At 38.9% G+C, this 17,405-nt stretch overlaps 5 protein-coding genes across 9 annotated transcripts; 1 reads left to right on the top strand and 4 right to left on the bottom strand.

The window, feature by feature from the left end:
• Positions 1–3,340: 3,340 nt before the first annotated feature.
• On the bottom strand, positions 3,341–5,971 carry LOC104754972 (elongation factor 1-alpha 1). Its single transcript, XM_010477272.3, has 3 exons — positions 5,763–5,971; positions 4,601–5,082; positions 3,341–4,502 (listed from the first exon to the last, which is right to left on the bottom strand). Exons 2-3 carry the CDS (start codon positions 5,060–5,062, stop codon positions 3,615–3,617), a joined length of 1,350 nt encoding a protein of 449 aa, XP_010475574.1. The 5' UTR covers positions 5,063–5,082; positions 5,763–5,971; the 3' UTR covers positions 3,341–3,614.
• Positions 5,972–7,531: 1,560 nt separating this feature from the next.
• LOC104754971 (elongation factor 1-alpha 1) lies at positions 7,532–10,066 on the bottom strand. The gene is made up of 3 exons (XM_087494761.1): positions 9,856–10,066; positions 8,786–9,267; positions 7,532–8,687 (listed from the first exon to the last, which is right to left on the bottom strand). Exons 2-3 carry the CDS (start codon positions 9,245–9,247, stop codon positions 7,800–7,802), a joined length of 1,350 nt encoding a protein of 449 aa, XP_087350887.1. The 5' UTR covers positions 9,248–9,267; positions 9,856–10,066; the 3' UTR covers positions 7,532–7,799.
• Positions 10,067–10,174: 108 nt separating this feature from the next.
• LOC104754973 (mediator of RNA polymerase II transcription subunit 22a) lies at positions 10,175–11,422 on the bottom strand. Its single transcript, XM_010477273.3, has 3 exons — positions 11,221–11,422; positions 11,026–11,091; positions 10,175–10,656 (listed from the first exon to the last, which is right to left on the bottom strand). The coding sequence occupies exons 1-3, from the start codon at positions 11,392–11,394 to the stop codon at positions 10,429–10,431; spliced, it is 468 nt and encodes a 155-aa protein (XP_010475575.1). The 5' UTR covers positions 11,395–11,422; the 3' UTR covers positions 10,175–10,428.
• Positions 11,423–11,489: 67 nt separating this feature from the next.
• On the top strand, positions 11,490–13,930 carry LOC104754975 (protein disulfide-isomerase 5-1). 5 transcript variants are annotated; one of them, XM_087494763.1, is made up of 7 exons: positions 11,585–11,615; positions 12,033–12,091; positions 12,190–12,213; positions 12,346–12,487; positions 12,936–12,994; positions 13,081–13,256; positions 13,393–13,930. In XM_087494763.1, exons 4-7 carry the CDS (start codon positions 12,404–12,406, stop codon positions 13,482–13,484), a joined length of 411 nt encoding a protein of 136 aa, XP_087350889.1. In that variant the 5' UTR covers positions 11,585–11,615; positions 12,033–12,091; positions 12,190–12,213; positions 12,346–12,403; the 3' UTR covers positions 13,485–13,930. The 5 variants fall into 5 exon arrangements, with proteins under 5 accessions (XP_010475577.2, XP_010475578.2, XP_087350889.1 ...); XM_010477276.3 differs by lacking the exon at positions 12,190–12,213 and having other exon boundaries at positions 11,530–11,615; XM_087494762.1 differs by lacking the exons at positions 11,585–11,615; positions 12,190–12,213 and adding an exon at positions 11,627–11,885.
• On the bottom strand, positions 13,892–17,367 carry LOC104754974 (uncharacterized). The gene is made up of 7 exons (XM_010477274.3): positions 16,928–17,367; positions 16,552–16,607; positions 15,591–16,468; positions 15,260–15,458; positions 14,821–15,018; positions 14,366–14,739; positions 13,892–14,254 (listed from the first exon to the last, which is right to left on the bottom strand). The coding sequence occupies exons 1-7, from the start codon at positions 17,131–17,133 to the stop codon at positions 14,114–14,116; spliced, it is 2,052 nt and encodes a 683-aa protein (XP_010475576.2). The 5' UTR covers positions 17,134–17,367; the 3' UTR covers positions 13,892–14,113.
• Positions 17,368–17,405: the final 38 nt, after the last annotated feature.

Genomic DNA, 17,405 nt, shown 5'->3' on the forward strand with positions numbered 1-17,405 from the left:
TCCGCATAATCTAAACTTAATTACAAACTTAGTTCTTTTAAAATTAACCCCGCACGTATGTGCGGGTCCAATCCCTAGTATTATATAAACGACGAAATGGATAAATACAATATTCAGAATATGATAGCAAAGAAAAATAATAAATGGAAATGTAGTATGCCTTGGGCTTAATTGAATAACACAATAATCTATTATGAGATTATGGGCTATGGAATGGGCTCTATACAAATAAATATTTCTGGGTCTAACTTAAGTTATAGAGCCCACGCGATATTAATATTAGAAAACCCACACGCATCAGAATAGACTTTGGAGTGGATATAAAACCCACACGCATCAGTTGCGCGTAGAGCGCGTTTATCAAAATTGTGTGGACGTTTCCACAAAAACCCCGCGCGTGACCAGATTTATTTCGCATTATTTTAAAAAGGATTACATATACCAGTTGACAAAAATTCAAGTAAGCCACTAGAATTTATTTATTGTTCTTTATATTTCGTAAGTACTAAATTAATACACTTTAAACAATAAATAAATCTATTAAATGTGATACATACGTATCTTTAATGAGTTAACTTCTTGTATGTTGTTTGAAAAAAAATTATTTTTATGTTCAAAATAATCCTTATTATATAAAGCAAGAAGTCAATGAGCAATTGTAACTTTGGATCGATGCTCGAGCTTTATACATTTGGTAACTCGATCACTGATTAGGTTTAGATCCGTTCCAAAATTAAAAACATATTTCAAACTTTGTTAAGAATATTGTTTTCTCATTCATTAACAAAATATGATTACAAAACCTTATATAGTCACTTATCTTAGTTATACAAATGATGTAACTGTACTTATAAGAATATATGGCAAGACTATATAATTTGATAGTTATAAATTTTAAAAAATTAAAAAAATTAGAAGATACGCCCAAATTCACGACATGGGCTGATGGTATTTAGAAATACAATTGTACTAGGATATAGCACGGGTCAACATCTTTTAAAAAAAATTATAATAAAATAATAATAATTATTGTTTTTTTTTTTTTTAAAGTTATTTTGTTTGAGATAATATTTATTTTAATTTCTTATGTAAATCTATTAATCTATTTGAATACTAATTATCTTAAAATATCATAGCATTTTATTTTTGACGTATTATTACAGTTTTATATTGTTTGTTTGTTGTATTTGCATCATTATTTTGTGAAATATAAAATAGTAATTTTAATATTATAATTGTGAGCAAATAAAAATTATTAATTTATCATTTATATAAATTTAGTTTTACCAACCTGCCAATGTGGAAATTAAAACACATATTTTCATACAATGAGTAATATATCTTCGTTTTAAAAAATTCAGATCACAACATATGCAGAAAAAAAAATATGCATTTTATTAATTATAAGTATTATATGAAAATTCCAAACAATTTGTAAATAAAATAAAATAAAGATGATAGGAGAATCATATTTTGAAAACTTAACAAAATCTTCAGATTTAGTTATTAAAAATAATTGTATTGTATACTTGGATATAAAATCTTACTTTTTAAAATTCTGATTGGTTTATATATTTTTTTAAAAGATAATTAGTAATTTCGTCCATAATTTATTAGAGAGATAAAATAAATTTTTAGATTTTATTATATTTTTTAATATTTGATCTGTGAGTGTTTTTTATTTTTAATTAATTATATTTATTTAAATTAGTTAATTAAACTTAATTATTTTTTTCTAGTGGCAATTGAATGTAATTTTTTACACATTTTAAGGTTAGTTTCATATTTGTACTTCTCAATTAATATAGTAGGATATAACTACTAGGTTAATAAGTTTAATAATGTGAAAATGATAATTGTTTCTGTAGCAAACTCTCTTTTCTCTCACCAAAGTTTTCTTCTTACATCTAGTTGTTCTTATTATGTTTTCGGTCCAGATTTTCATCGTGGGTCTGAATTTCAAACCGCTACAAGAGTGAGGTAAGCTTTTTTCTCTGTTATCAGAGCGGTGTGGTTTTTTTCGGCATGCGTTGCTGTTGTGGGCCTTTCTCGGCGGACAAAAGGCTTTGGTTCAGGTTTCTCCTAGTTTGAAGACGTTGTTGGATATGCAATGACATCTTTCACGCTCAACCTTGGAGGTTGTGGTAGCAGCGGAGAACGCTTACGGATTGGTGGATTTTCTGATGAGTGTTTTGGTGGTTAACGGTAGATCCTTCTCAAGATCTTAGATTGCTAACAGGGGTTCTGGCGATTGAGAGGTTGTTGAGCCTCTTCCTCTTCAAATCACCGTGTTTTGATTCCGCTGGACCAGATCTAAAGTTTGCTATACCTCGGAAAAGCTTTCCGGTTCATGGCTTCGGAGAGCAAGAGCTTAGATCCTATTATGTCGTTTTGCTAGGAAGAGGATTCGACATTCAATAGGTGGCAGAGTGTTGGAGAGTCCATTTATTCCGAAAGATTTGTGGCGGGTTGGACATGTCATTGGTGACGGTTCAGAGATGGTATCTAAATAGTCTAGTCAAGGAATCCATTTGACGACGTAGTCACAAATTTGTGGGCCTTGTATTCGCTGGAGCTAGTAGTTATGATTCTCTGCCTCCGCTTAACCTTGCTTTTTGTTTCTGTTTACCGAAAATTTAGTTTTTCGTTTTGTAACTGTTAATGATTTGTTTTCCAGGCCTGAAGCCCATTAAGAGACGATTAATGATTGTTATTTTTTAAATAAAATAAATAATTAAAATAAATTAAATTTTAATGAAAAAAATCCACTATATTACTCAATTGGTGTATAATTATTAGGTAGGATTGTTATATACTTATATGTAATCCTTTAAATTTTAATGAAGAATCCATCATATCGTTCACAAAATAAAGCAAAATTGGTTGATATAATGGATTATTATATTATTTTATCATCCGCGTTCAGTTGATGTGATACATTATTAATTTATTTTGTCAATGGCGTTTTACATCTTATAGTTGTAGAATGTATAGTAGAAGAATGTTCGAGTACTTCATGATAATTATTTGATAGGATAGTCTTGTTTGCAGGTCGGATCAGATTTTCAAACATAACCGTAAAGGAAATAAACAAGCCATACAATGAAAGAGCAAAGTACTACAAGTACAAGGGCCACAGTCACATCACGTCGGTGCATCTCAAGAAACCAATCCCAAGATTTTCGGTCATGAAAACTGTGAGAAGTTTATTCAATTCTATGATTCCTTTAATATGAGATCGGAATACACAGGTTAGATAGGATGTTTCCTTATATTTATATGCTGCAATGCTAAATTTCATATGCATAGGTGCAAACTTGCAATTTAAGGACCGGGAGCATGAGTTTAAAAATGATATATGGAGATGGAGAAATCCAACCAAGATAAGAAAATCCGCAGGAATGTCACAATAATCCAAAAAAGGTTCAAAAAACAAAAAGCTCGGGTGCTAAGTAGCTCCGCCACCTCCGATCAAGAACCCAGTTCCGGGAACAACGCTCTGACGGAGAAGTGACGAAGCTGTAACACAAACAAGCGACCAAATACCAAACTAGAGTAAACAAACTAACAACATTTTTTGATTCATCTGCGGATAGAGTTTTGATTATGGGAGTTCACTTCGCACCCTTCTTGACTGCAGCCTTGGTAACCTTGGCTCCAGTTGGGTCCTTCTTGTCAACACTCTTGATGACACCGACTGCAACAGTCTGCCTCATGTCCCTCACAGCAAAACGTCCCAATGGTGGGTACTCAGAGAAAGTCTCAACAACCATGGGCTTGGTAGGGGTCATCTTCACCATACCGGCATCACCATTCTTCAAAAACTTGGGCTCCTTCTCAATCTCCTTACCAGAACGCCTGTCAATCTTGGTCAAGATCTCAGAGAACTTGACTGCAATGTGAGAGGTGTGGCAATCGAGGACTGGGGCGTAACCGTTTCCAATCTGACCAGGGTGGTTCATGATGATAACCTGGGAGGTGAAGTTGGCAGCTCCCTTGGCAGGGTCATCCTTGGAGTTGGAGGCGACATACCCTCTCTTAAGATCCTTGACAGCAACATTCTTAACATTGAACCCAACATTGTCACCGGGAAGCGCCTCAAGAAGAGACTCGTGGTGCATCTCAACGGACTTGACCTCAGTGGTCAACCCTGTGGGGGCAAAGGTCACAACCATACCGGGCTTGATCAAACCAGTCTCAACACGTCCAACTGGCACCGTTCCAATACCACCAATCTTGTAGACATCTTGAAGTGGGAGACGAAGGGGCTTGTCAGATGGCCTCTTGGGCTCGTTGATCTGGTCAAGAGCCTCAAGGAGAGTTGGTCCCTTGTACCAGTCAAGGTTGGTGGACCTCTCAATCATGTTGTCACCCTCGAAACCAGAGATGGGCACAAACGGGATTTTGTCAGGGTTGTACCCAACCTTCTTCAAGTAGGAAGACACCTCCTTGATGATTTCATCGTACCTAGCCTTGGAGTACTTGGGGGTTGTGGCATCCATCTACAAACAACATGAAGAAAACAAACAGTTAGTGAGACTGAACACAACCAGAAACAAGCAATTACCAAATTAGAGATTAAAAAGAAAGATTTGGTTACCTTGTTACAACAGCAGATCATCTGCTTGACACCAAGGGTGAAAGCAAGGAGAGCGTGCTCACGGGTCTGACCATCCTTGGAGATACCAGCCTCAAAACCTCCAGTGGTAGAGTCAATGATAAGGACAGCACAATCAGCCTGGGAGGTACCGGTAATCATGTTCTTGATGAAATCACGATGACCAGGAGCATCAATGACTGTGCAGTAGTACTTGGTGGTCTCAAACTTCCAAAGGGCAATGTCAATGGTGATACCACGCTCCCTCTCGGCCTTAAGTTTGTCCAAGACCCATGCGTACTTGAAGGAACGCTTGTTCATCTCAGCAGCCTCCTTCTCGAACCTCTCAATGACACGCTTGTCAATACCACCCAACTTGTAGATCAAGTGACCAGTAGTGGTGGATTTACCAGAATCGACGTGGCCAATGACCACAATGTTGATGTGGAACTTCTCTTTACCCATGGCTGCTCGTCAAAAACAATCTGCAGAAAGATCAATCATATTATTAAGTCAAATCAACACAGTAGACATATATAAATCAATACGAAATTCAACAATCACAGTAAGAAGCTGCTATCGGAGTCGAACCGATCTCTACCACAAATAAAAAGATGTGGTGCTCTAACCGCTGAGCTAAGCGAGCTTAAATTCATACAAATAAATCAGCAATTCAAGGATCTCTACAGATACAAATCCGAGAGTTCCCAAAACTCCAAACCAAGAAGACTAGAACACTGTAATTGTTATGCTTCTCCCAAAAAAAATACGATACGAATCGACTATTAGAAAAGTACGATCGATCAAGAAATCAATCAAATCAACTACGATGTATCTAACAAAAGAGTCAATCGCGCAATAAAAAAATCACAGAAACAGATCAACCGATTAGATCAAACAATCTTAAGAAACAAATCCAGCTTAGAAATCAATTCAATTGCACTATAAAACGTTGATTTCATCAATATATAAGATCTACGCCACATAATCTAAACGATCCTAACAACAACGAGCACCAAATCCAAGAGATACATGTAAAGAAACACAAACTATGAACGAATCGAAGAAGTAAAAGCAAACGCAAACGAGCACGGATCAAAATCGTTTCAACCAAGGTCAATAGAAGAGTAAGAATTCAGATCGTAGATGCGTATGAAGCGCTTACCTCTCAGCTAAAGCGAAATCGCAAAAAGGAAGACGTATGTATTTTGCGGCTGACGAAGAAGAGTGGGAGAGAACTAGGGAAATAAATCCTAGGTGCATACGAGTTTATATTTATAGTGGTGAAGCGAAGTTAGGGTTTGTTCTGACAATTTTGCCCCTGTGTCTCGCCACGACTTCCTCTTAATTAATTTGGTTAATATCCTTTTAATTAATTTGGTTAATGTATATGTCACATTATATAATATGTGTGTTGGTCTCCATCATACGTAATTAACGACTCTTACAAACATTGAAACCACTTTAGGGCTTTCTAGAACCATGGCATGCTGAGCTGGACTTGCGGTTAGAAAGGTCTAAATTAGCGGGTGGGTTAAAACGGGGAGGGAGCAACGTACGAAAAAGGGACTTTCTGTTTTCTTGAGGTGAACGATGAAGGTAGATGCTTCTCTATTGTCAGAAGATGATCTCTCCTAGTAGGTTGCGACGGGAACTAGTCCGACCGTTGATGATTTGAAGATTCCCCCGGAAGGTAAAGGTGACTGATGTGGGAACGGTGGATACGTACCTGATTCGGTGACTCCTACGAGTAAGACGAAGCTGACTCTAGAGCATTTGAGAGACTACACTAATTTTCGTGCAAGCACCACCACATGGCACTGCAGTTACAAGAATTCCGACGCAAGATTACTCTTGTGGTCCACCTTTTCTACGAAGAACATAATATATGTCACATTCACACTCCTATCATCATAACATATTGGGAAGGTGGTGAAATGTTCCAAGTGACTACACGGAAGCAATAACGCAACTAAGAAAGATGTTTGAGAACCAAGTGGAGTGGGGAATCGGAGTTAGCATCTGAGCACCGGCCCAAGGTTTTGACATATACATCTAGTTTTGAGCGGTTTAAAAAAAAGACTCTTACAATTACGAGAGCAAATTTTATGACGTAAGTTCTTTTTAGATACAACGATTTAATTATCAAGTAGCGAAAACATAACAAATGGTTACACCAAGTATTATTTATAGCAAGCATGTACTTATGTTATTCTAGGTACATATACATCATAATGAAAACGCTGGTAGAAAACATTATCAAAATTTACGTGTAGCCGGTAGGCCAGGTGAATGCTATAACGGTTCGCACTCATACAAAGAAAGAGAACACCATAAGGTTTTTTTCACTCCTGGTTGGCTCTAATGGATTGGAAGAAGGAGGACTCTCAAACGAATCCAACATTGCTGCGGAAACCGGAAAGTTGTGTCTCAGACTGTTGCCTATGGCATTTGGAAGCAAAGTGACAACATGCTACACCATCTACATTAAGTAATACCATCATCGACTAGTCTTCAGGTTGGTCCGTAACTTGATCTCAGCATGACGACATAGGCGCAGATACTCAAGATTGATGCAACTATGGCTCCTTTAAGACTCTGTTATTGAATCTCACATACTGATTGAGTGTTAGGTTTGGAAGGAAATGGAGGATGGGGTTTGGTGACGACACCTTTGGGTGAAGTGTTCCAACCGCATACCAAGAAAAAAGTATTAGTGGTATGGATGGTTGAAGGTGAAGTAATGGAATCTCAAGAAATCATGAAAACGTGCACGTATATCATTGTGAACAAGAGGATGGGCTTAGTCAATTTCCCAAGCTAATCTAGAATGCAACTATCAAGTTAAGTTCATCAAATGAGAGAAAAAGAGAGGATTAATTCAGAACCGATGTACGCGAGAGAAGAAAATAGTAATATAAGGAAGATAGGAAATCAATAACCGCAGGGAACATATTCATTCATATAACAGAAATTTTAAAAAGGTTCAGAACTGGATAACAAACAAAAAGCAAAAAACAGGAAGCATGTGTGCGTAGCTCCGCCACCTCCGATCAAGAACCCAATTACGAGAACAGCGCTCAGACGGAGAAGAGACAAAACAGGAACACAGACACGCGACCATATACCATACTAAACATAAAAAACTAACATTCTTTGTTTCACCTGCGGATGATGATGATAGAGTTTTGACAATGGGAGTTCATTTTGCACCCTTCTTGACTGCAGCCTTGGTAACCTTGGCTCCAGTTGGGTCCTTCTTGTCAACACTCTTGATGACACCGACTGCAACAGTCTGCCTCATGTCCCTCACAGCAAAACGTCCCAATGGTGGGTACTCAGAGAAAGTCTCAACAACCATGGGCTTGGTAGGGGTCATCTTCACCATACCGGCATCACCATTCTTCAAAAACTTGGGCTCCTTCTCAATCTCCTTACCAGAACGCCTGTCAATCTTGGTCAAGATCTCAGAGAACTTGACTGCAATGTGAGAGGTGTGGCAATCGAGGACTGGGGCGTAACCGTTACCAATCTGTCCAGGGTGGTTCATGATGATAACCTGGGACGTGAAGTTGGCAGCTCCCTTGGCAGGGTCATCCTTGGAGTTGGAGGCCACATACCCTCTCTTAAGATCCTTGACAGCAACATTCTTAACATTGAACCCAACATTGTCACCGGGAAGCGCCTCAAGAAGAGACTCGTGGTGCATCTCAACGGACTTGACCTCAGTGGTCAACCCTGTGGGGGCAAAGGTCACAACCATACCGGGCTTGATCAAACCAGTCTCAACACGTCCAACTGGCACCGTTCCAATACCACCAATCTTGTAGACATCCTGAAGTGGGAGACGAAGGGGCTTGTCAGATGGCCTCTTGGGCTCGTTGATCTGGTCAAGAGCCTCAAGGAGAGTTGGTCCCTTGTACCAGTCAAGGTTGGTGGACCTCTCAATCATGTTGTCACCCTCGAATCCAGAGATGGGCACAAACGGGATTTTGTCAGGGTTGTACCCAACCTTCTTCAAGTAGGAAGACACCTCCTTGATGATTTCATCGTACCTAGCCTTGGAGTACTTGGGGGTTGTGGCATCCATCTACAAACAACATGAAGAAAACAAACAGTTAGTGAGACTGAACGCAACCAGAAACAAGCAATTACCATATTAGAGATTAAAAAGAAAGATTTGGTTACCTTGTTACAACAGCAGATCATCTGCTTGACACCAAGGGTGAAAGCAAGGAGAGCGTGCTCACGGGTCTGACCATCCTTAGAGATACCAGCCTCAAAACCTCCAGTGGTGGAGTCAATGATAAGGACAGCACAATCAGCCTGGGAGGTACCGGTAATCATGTTCTTGATGAAATCACGATGGCCAGGAGCATCAATGACTGTGCAGTAGTACTTGGTGGTCTCAAACTTCCAAAGGGCAATGTCAATGGTGATACCACGCTCCCTCTCGGCCTTAAGTTTGTCCAAGACCCATGCGTACTTGAAGGAACGCTTGTTCATCTCAGCAGCCTCCTTCTCGAACCTCTCAATGACACGCTTGTCAATACCACCCAACTTGTAGATCAAGTGACCAGTAGTGGTGGATTTACCAGAATCGACGTGGCCAATGACCACAATGTTGATGTGAAACTTCTCTTTACCCATGGCTGCTCGTCAAAAACAATCTGCAGAAACAACAATCATATTATTGAGTCAATCAACTCAATACACATATTTAATTAAGCAAAAATCATATTCATCAAACAAATTGTTGTAAAAAGCTGCTATCGGAGTCGAACCGATTTCTACCACAAAAAACTGTGGTGCTCTGACCACTGCGCTAAGCGAGCTAAAATCAGCAATTCAAGGAGTTGGTTAGCAAAGAATCTGAGAGTTTCCACGACTTGATGATAACAAGAAGATGGAAACAAAGGATTTCTTATGCTTCTCCAGAATTACCAAATCACAAATATAAGTCTACTAATTAAAGCACCAAAAATAAACTTTCAAAACAAGATAGATCCGATGATCGACAACTTAGATTACAATCGATTTCACTATTAAACCTAGAATTCACCAATCGATTAAGCTCTAAACCCTAGATCAGGTATTCAAACGATAGAACAACATCAAAGCATATATATACATGTAAACAGGAATCAAACAGAGAGAGGAGAGAAACAACGATAAGGGATCGAAACAGTTTCAGCAAAGATCAACACAAGCGGAGAAGAAAAAACACACAGACCGATGATGCGTACGAAAACGCTTACCTCAAAGATGTCGCCAAAAAAGTGTATAGAGGGGCTAGGGTGACGAAGAACAAAGCAATGAATAAACAAAAGATGGGGATACGAGTTTATTTATAGTGCTGAATCGAAAAGAAAAATAAATTAGGGTTTAACATAATATAATTTCCAAATTACAATTATACCCCTATCTCGCCGACTATTTTCTTTCTTCTTGGGCCTTGCTTGTCGGCCTAGTTAAGTTAAACGTTATCAAAAATTTATAAATCAAAATAAAGATTTTATTTGTACGTCGTTAAGAAATTGGAATTTCGCAAAACAAAACAAAAAAAAATCAAAAGGATGATACACAACACAAAAATCACTGACAAATTGGTGAAAACATCAAACGTTTGTTCATCACATTGAAAGCTATGACAACTGAGAACCGTAGATTATACATACAACAGTGAAGGAAATGTAATCAATGGGGAAAGGATTGTCCAAAACGCTCGTTTGTCCTCTGTTTCCTCTGTTTTATGAACCAATTATTTTATCTGTTAACTGGTCTAGATAGACTGCTGCTGGCTCCTCCTGCCATTTTAAATACTCAGATGTCTATATATCCAATCTCTGAGCAGAAGAGTAATAGTGTGACTCCAGCTCTTTAAGACTGGCAGATGCATCATCGGCTATTCTAGCCAACAACCGATTTGTATTCTCGGCCTCTTGATCAAACTCTTCAATTCTTTGTTCTACATGATCGTTTAGTGATGCAAATCCAGAAAATATAGCGGTTTGCTTCAGTTCCGATACTAGTTTCAATATAGAATCAGCTGCTTGAACCTGCCACCATAAGCTAGCAAAAATAAACCACCAAGTTGAAACAACTAATAAAACAAAACTTGTGAGACTCATTAGTGAATGTTCCCCCATGAGATGAAACCCTGATACATATATGCCTAAAAGAGATCACATAAGTTAAACAAAGTAAACTTTTTGAACAAAGGAGAATCATGAGTGAAACAAAAAGAGTACAAATATGTGAACTTTTGAACCCAACATAAGGCGCTACAAACAAAAAAACAAACCATTCGAAAGACGTAACAGAGAGATTCAAAACAGTTGGGCTAACTTGTGAGTTTCAAAAACCTTTAGATTGCTATAAAGAAATCATTTTTCGAATTGGATGGATTAAAAGTAGTAAATTTTTACCATTCTAGAAGCTCGCATCTCCATCATGAATGATTCCTGCGAGTTCTTCATCGGCGGATCACTTACCTACCCCCCAAAAAAAAAAAAACGAAACCAAAGATGTGGTCTCACCTCAGTAAAACAGTAAATCTTAAAGAGCGAGAGATCTATTCACTCCACAAGAGATTACTCGAAAGAAACCACTTTTATACTCACCCTTGCGACATTGACGATTTGCGTGAAGTTATCGACAACAGATGTGATGTCAGATTCTACTCTCTGTAACAAGGCCTTTTGCTTCTGTAATGCCGCCGCCGCAGCAGCTGCCGTCGGTCCACTTCCTCCACCGGATCCGGCCATTCCGCCACCAGAACCACCGCCTTTATTCATTATCGGCGCCGGTCTTTGCAGATTAACGCTGAATGTTTAAGAAGATGGCTATGGCAGACTCTTTTACCCAAAAACAAAAAAAACAGACATGAAATAAGTATATTGGGCCTAAACTATTGGGCTTATATAGTTAGTTACTTCGTTACGAGTAAGAAAAAAACATCCTTTGACCTCTCTCTCTCTCTCTCTTCTGCTCTGTTCGGTATTGGTTTTTGCACAAGGTAAGCGATTCGATTCATACACATCTAAGATTCATCTCCCTACTTAATTTTTTTTATCTGATCCCCTTCAATGAATCTCGCTTCAGTTCATTCGTTTTAGTTTTAGATCTTTACTTCTGAGCTTCTTTGGAATATCATCGGATCCATTACTCGGTTTTTTTTTTTTGTTCTGGGAGAAATTGCTTTTGCTAGTAATTAATTAATAAAGCCTTAAGGTTTTGAAAGGTTCAGTCTTTGGGTTTGCAACAACAAAAATCTGGTTAAAGATAGGTTGTTTCTTATTCTTTTTGTGTGTCTGGCTATATAGGTGTTTCGTATGCTCCCTTTTATTTAGTGCCATTGTGCATTGATCCTTTTGTAATTTTGTTGTTTCAACGCTTCCAAGTCCACTTATTTTTACACTTGATATCTGTTCAGGACTAAATTTTTATCTCATTGAGAATCGGTTTTGAAATTCTTCTGCTGTTATCAATCAGGTGCAAAATCATATATTCTTTTATGTCTATTGGGGGGTGGTTTTGTTTCGTATATCATATGATATTTTCTGATTGCATATTCCCTTATATTCGATCAGATGGGGAAAGATTGCTGATGATTAGTAAGTGCAGTTTTGAGGCTTTTGAATCATACATGTTACCCTAGTTTTCTAGAAATCTATGCCATCTTCAAGTATATATAGTTGACCTTATGTTTCGAAATAGTGTGGTTGATAAATGCAATTATTTTGCAGTATCGAGATTGGAAGAGAAGTTCCATAACTGGTGACCTAGTAAAACTGGTTTGCTACGATGACGCTCGGTGCTCGGCTTGTTGCTCCCTTGATTATACTTCTCCTTTTTATTCCGATTGACTTAATTAAAGCAGAAGTCAAAGTTAGGATCTGAATCCCTTCTTTTGCTATATCCTATGTTTATTTTCATTTTTGTGAACTCACTGGAATCAGGTTAGGTTTAGCGGCATCTGTATTTTGCTCACAAGGGTTATTTCTGATCTATCTCAGTTAGTTGAGACATCCATTTCTGTTTAGTTTTGTTTGAATGACTAGCTTACTTTGACTGGTCTAGTAGCTACCAGGGATTCAAATGTTTTAAGAGATGTTTCTATTTTTACTTTCTCTATATGGAGCATTCTCATAGATGCAAATTCCCTATCTATGGTTTGGTATTGTTTTTGGATTTTTAAAATTAGATCAATTTGTAAAGCTAGCCCTGTCAAATAACATAAATCAACTTCAGATGGTTGCATCTCTTGGTGTAGCATGTGCAGCCATAGTTTAGACACAGAACGGGATGTTAACTCTCTCTATGTTTATTGGTTCAGGTGAAGGAGAAAGATACTGCATGGTTTGTAAAATTCTGTGTTCCTTGGTGTAAGCATTGGTTAGTGGTTCTTGTTTTGTGAGAATGATACGTAATTAATTTGGCTTGTTTATCACTTTGCTGATAAAAATGGATCTGAATGACAGCAAGAAATTGGGGAATTTGTGGGAAGAATTGGGGAAAGCAATGGAAGGAGACGCTGAGATTGAGATTGGTGAAGTAGATTGTGGTACTAGCAGATCTGTTTGCACCAAAGTTGAGATTCACTCTTATCCAACATTTAAGCTATTTTACAATGGAGAGGAAGTTACAAAATACCAAGGTAAAAACTTGCTTTTACATGCGTTCCGTGGTTGTGCACACACAAGCACATGAATATTTTGACCTTTTTTAATCCTATAGTTGAGTGATACTATATGCTGATCTTTCTTTTTCTATACATGCATTTATAAACTCAGGTAAAAGAGATGTTGAATCGCTCCGGGCGTTTGTTATAGAGGAAACGGAAAAGGCAGCAGAAAAAGCACAGCTTGAAGACAAGGAACTGTGAATCTGTGATACAACTAGTCGGTGATTATTAGAACCTGATACATTCCCTTCAGTTTTCAGTTTGCTTATGCTGTTGTGACTTCTACTGTTAGTTAGATAGGCATGGCTTCAAAATTCGGTATCCATTGATCCGGTCCAGCACAATGGAGGAACATACCGTTGGTATTTCGAGCCATACTGTTTTGCTAAAATTTTCAGTTTCCAACTTTCCATTTTAATTACAGTCAGTCAGACAAGCAAGACACGTGTACGTAGTGGAGATTCCTTACAAGTTTGTGTTGTATGTTCGTTTTAATAGCAGCTGGCCAGCTGCAGACAAAGGTTCTTGCTTTTGAAATTTCATATTCAGTGGAATGTAAAAACTAATCTAACATTACTAGTAACCCTGGCTGAGATGATGTATCGATCTGCTCACAAAAAAATTCAGTTCATATGTTTTCTGATGAACAGTGTATGTTGTCCACCGACTGATTTTTAGAGTGGTTAAAAGAAAGCATCCTCAATATTTACTTATCACAAGAATAAGCTGGCTACCCAAAGAGAACTAATCTCACTACTTTCGTCTAACAATGGCAAAATGAGATGGCGTTTCCTAACATTGCACCTCCACTGTCACAAGCAAAAGTTCCTTTAATCGTCAATTTCTGAATCAACAACTTGGAGGATGTTAAGGGCTGAAGAACCGAGACTCATCCCGCGAACAACACCTCCGTATCCCACCTTGATTCTGTGGCAAATCAGTAACATAGAGTCCCATAGCGCTGTTCTTCCCTGTTCCATTTCCAAACAAGTTTATCACAAACCAAAAGACCCATTTCACACCTTTTGAATATGTGGCTGTTCCTTACAAGTTATAAAAAATACACTTATATTCATCATTACCTGAAGAGTAAACTGCACTTTCTTATCCCAGTACAAGGCAAACGTTGGGGGGCTTTGCTTGTCAACAGCAAGAACACATGCACCAGGATGGAGCGTCGAAGGTACACCCGACACCACTGCGATGTATTTCTCTGGGAATCTCTCTTTTGGGGGAAGAACCCCTATGAATAACGGGTTCTTGCTCGCCTGAGTCCCGGTATAAGAGCTGGGGTCCAGATGTAACATCCATTTTGGATGTTCCAAGAAGGCACAGAACAAGTACAGAAGCAGATGAGAATCGGTTGGAGGCTCCAGGCTCCATTTCTTGTTTCTCTCACGTGTATCTGCCCTTCCATTGTATTCATAGTTTTTTACACAAGTTCCTTCCGCGAGCTCTGCCAAAAGCCAAGAGTTATATAAGAGTCACGATAAATTGACTAAAACTTGAAATGGATTTTCTTTTGAAAGTTTGATACCCCGGATTCTTTGCACTGTGTAATCTGCTGGAATGCTGCTGCGCGGAAGTAGGCCCTTGACCCACTCTCCTTTCATTAAGCCCTGAAGCCTCTGATGTTCAGTTATAGCATCAACGCATTCCTGCATGACGGGGATTAGTGCTGCTTGCTGTTGCTGTTGTCGTTGCTGGAACTGCTGGTTCTCTGTACGCAGCTTTTCTGCAGATGCCAGAAGAAAGAATTAGCAACCATATGTAGACCCAAACATTTTGCAGACATGATATCATTATTACTCTCAGATCTCCAATCAATTCCAGCATTTCTGAATTCAGTAATGTTATTGAGAAACATCAAATATTAAGTTGAATATTATGTTCAAAAGAACAGAACAGTACTTCAACTTAGCAAGGACAAACTTGCGGACCACATCACTCTAGAAGCTGTAGGAAAGTTTACTTACGCATGGAAGCATCGATAGCCTGTACAAGGTTAGCGCGTAATTGATGAAGAATAGCATCTTCATCAAGAGAGTAAGATGGCTGCCACGTCTTTGTTCGATCAACTGGTAAAGCTGTCGTAGCTGTTCCATTTGTTGGCAAATCACTTCCAACTTGACTTACTGTAACATTTAGACCTAGCTTTAATGCTGTTTGCATTACCTGCACAAATGACAAAAGTTACAGCAACATAAAGAAACATGAAATTCTCCTTCTGCATCTGATTCGAATGTGGTCATCAACTCACTCATCAGCAGACCAATGTTTATTTAGAAAGGACTTGAATATACAAACCTGTATATGACTGGTTTCAACCTTGTTGAGCAGAGGTTTGAGCAAAACTGAGGAACACCATTGCCTTAGTCGGTCACGCCAGTCTTCTATCTGAGGGTAGACACCTAGGTGCCCAAAACCTTCGATAGCCGCTTCTAAGGACATTGGGTTGGGGAAATCACCCTCTCCTTTCTTTGGGGGAGTCGTAAATTTCTGAGCCCCAGGAGACATCCTGACAGGTCTTAGAGGTGTACTCCTAGTAGTCCCAGAGGCACCAGTTGAACCACCAACTGTACTCGGACTAGCCATGGCAAAACTCCCAACTGTTGGTGGGGGCGTCCGCGTCTTCCCAGCGGACTGATTGATTTTCATATCTATTTCTGCCAAAAGCTGCTCAAGCTGATCCTCTGTAGCTATTTCTTTTGCAGAACTCCGTCTACCAGACCAAGGACTAGGAACAGCTTTATCGTGACCAGACGAAGCACGGTTAGAAGAAACTGGTGAGCTAGAAGGGACGAGATACAAAGACGGTGAACCCATTTGCTTGGAGGGAGTGCTAAATGGACTCATCTGGTTCCCACCGCCAGAAGACTTATGCGCTGAGCCAGTCAGAGTTTGATGATGTATTGGTACAAGCGGCTCCAATGACTCTGAAGGCTTCACTGCGGGACGACTCTTTGGAAATTCTGATACACTCTGGTCAGCTTTTTTCTTTACCCCAAGAAGTTCAAGCTGACGATTAGATAGAGAAAAGTGATCTTTGGTTTCTTTAGAGGAAGATTTAGTTTCTGCTCGAGCAGCAAACTTTGATCTGTGCAGAGATATGCCTTTGGACAAAGCCAACACCGCTCCAATACAAAACAAAGTCACTAGCCCCTGCCAGGCCTTCACAGTGACATCTGCAACATAAGGTAATATACATTAAGAAGAAACTAAACACATAAGAAAAAAAGGAAATCTGTCAAGAGAAAATGCAACTCACAAGCTGCCTCTTGGGATAATTTTCCAAATGTTAAAGCATTGGTCAACCATTTCTCCCTGCAGCAACATGATATATAAACAAGCAAACTCTTAGTCAACAACAATGATGCCTAATAAGAACTTACCACTAGCGAGTTTCATCATCTTGTTCCCAGATATAAGAGCAACACACAAATCTTAAATCATAGAGAAAGCAAACAAGAAGGAACTACACTAAGGACTCAAGTCCTACATTAATCTCTCTAACCAGCAGATAATATTCCAAAACCTATTATTCAAAAAAAAAATATTCCAAAACCTAGAGAAAAACTCAATGCAACTAAGAGGCCATGTTTTACTCAATTCAGTACGAAGCTGAAGCTATAGCTGGTACGTACCCGGCCACGAAGGAGGAGATTAGAGAGAAAGCGGAAGCGGTGGAGAGCAAGAAAAAGAAGAAAAGGACGGATTTCGAGGGACGGAGGCTATTGGCGGTAGAAGCGGCGGCGAGAGCAGGGTTCCGGTACACAGAGAACTTGGATGGCTTCGGAGAAGGGGACGAACCCTGAGTGGTTGTAGTCTTCCTCCTCGCATCAGAATCCATGATGGCAAGAAACGATTTATCGAACAAACCAAAGAGAGGAGGGAATCGGGTTTGAGGGATCGTCCGGCGGGCTTAGAGCTGCTCTCTCAGTCGCTGGCAAATACCCCCAAATTCTTATTTGAATTATTTCTCAGAACAAAATTGCTTTTTAAATTCTCTTTTAACTAACCTTTCTCATATAAAACAATTATTATCGTCACTTAAAAACAGGATAAAATCTTCAAAAAATAAAATGTGAAAAAAAAAAAGTTGAAAATATTTCAATTGGTTAT

Source organism: Camelina sativa, chromosome 17 (assembly GCF_030686135.1).
Source record: "Camelina sativa cultivar CO46 ecotype springtype chromosome 17, ASM3068613v1".
NCBI classification, from domain to species: Eukaryota; Viridiplantae; Streptophyta; class Magnoliopsida; order Brassicales; family Brassicaceae; genus Camelina; species Camelina sativa.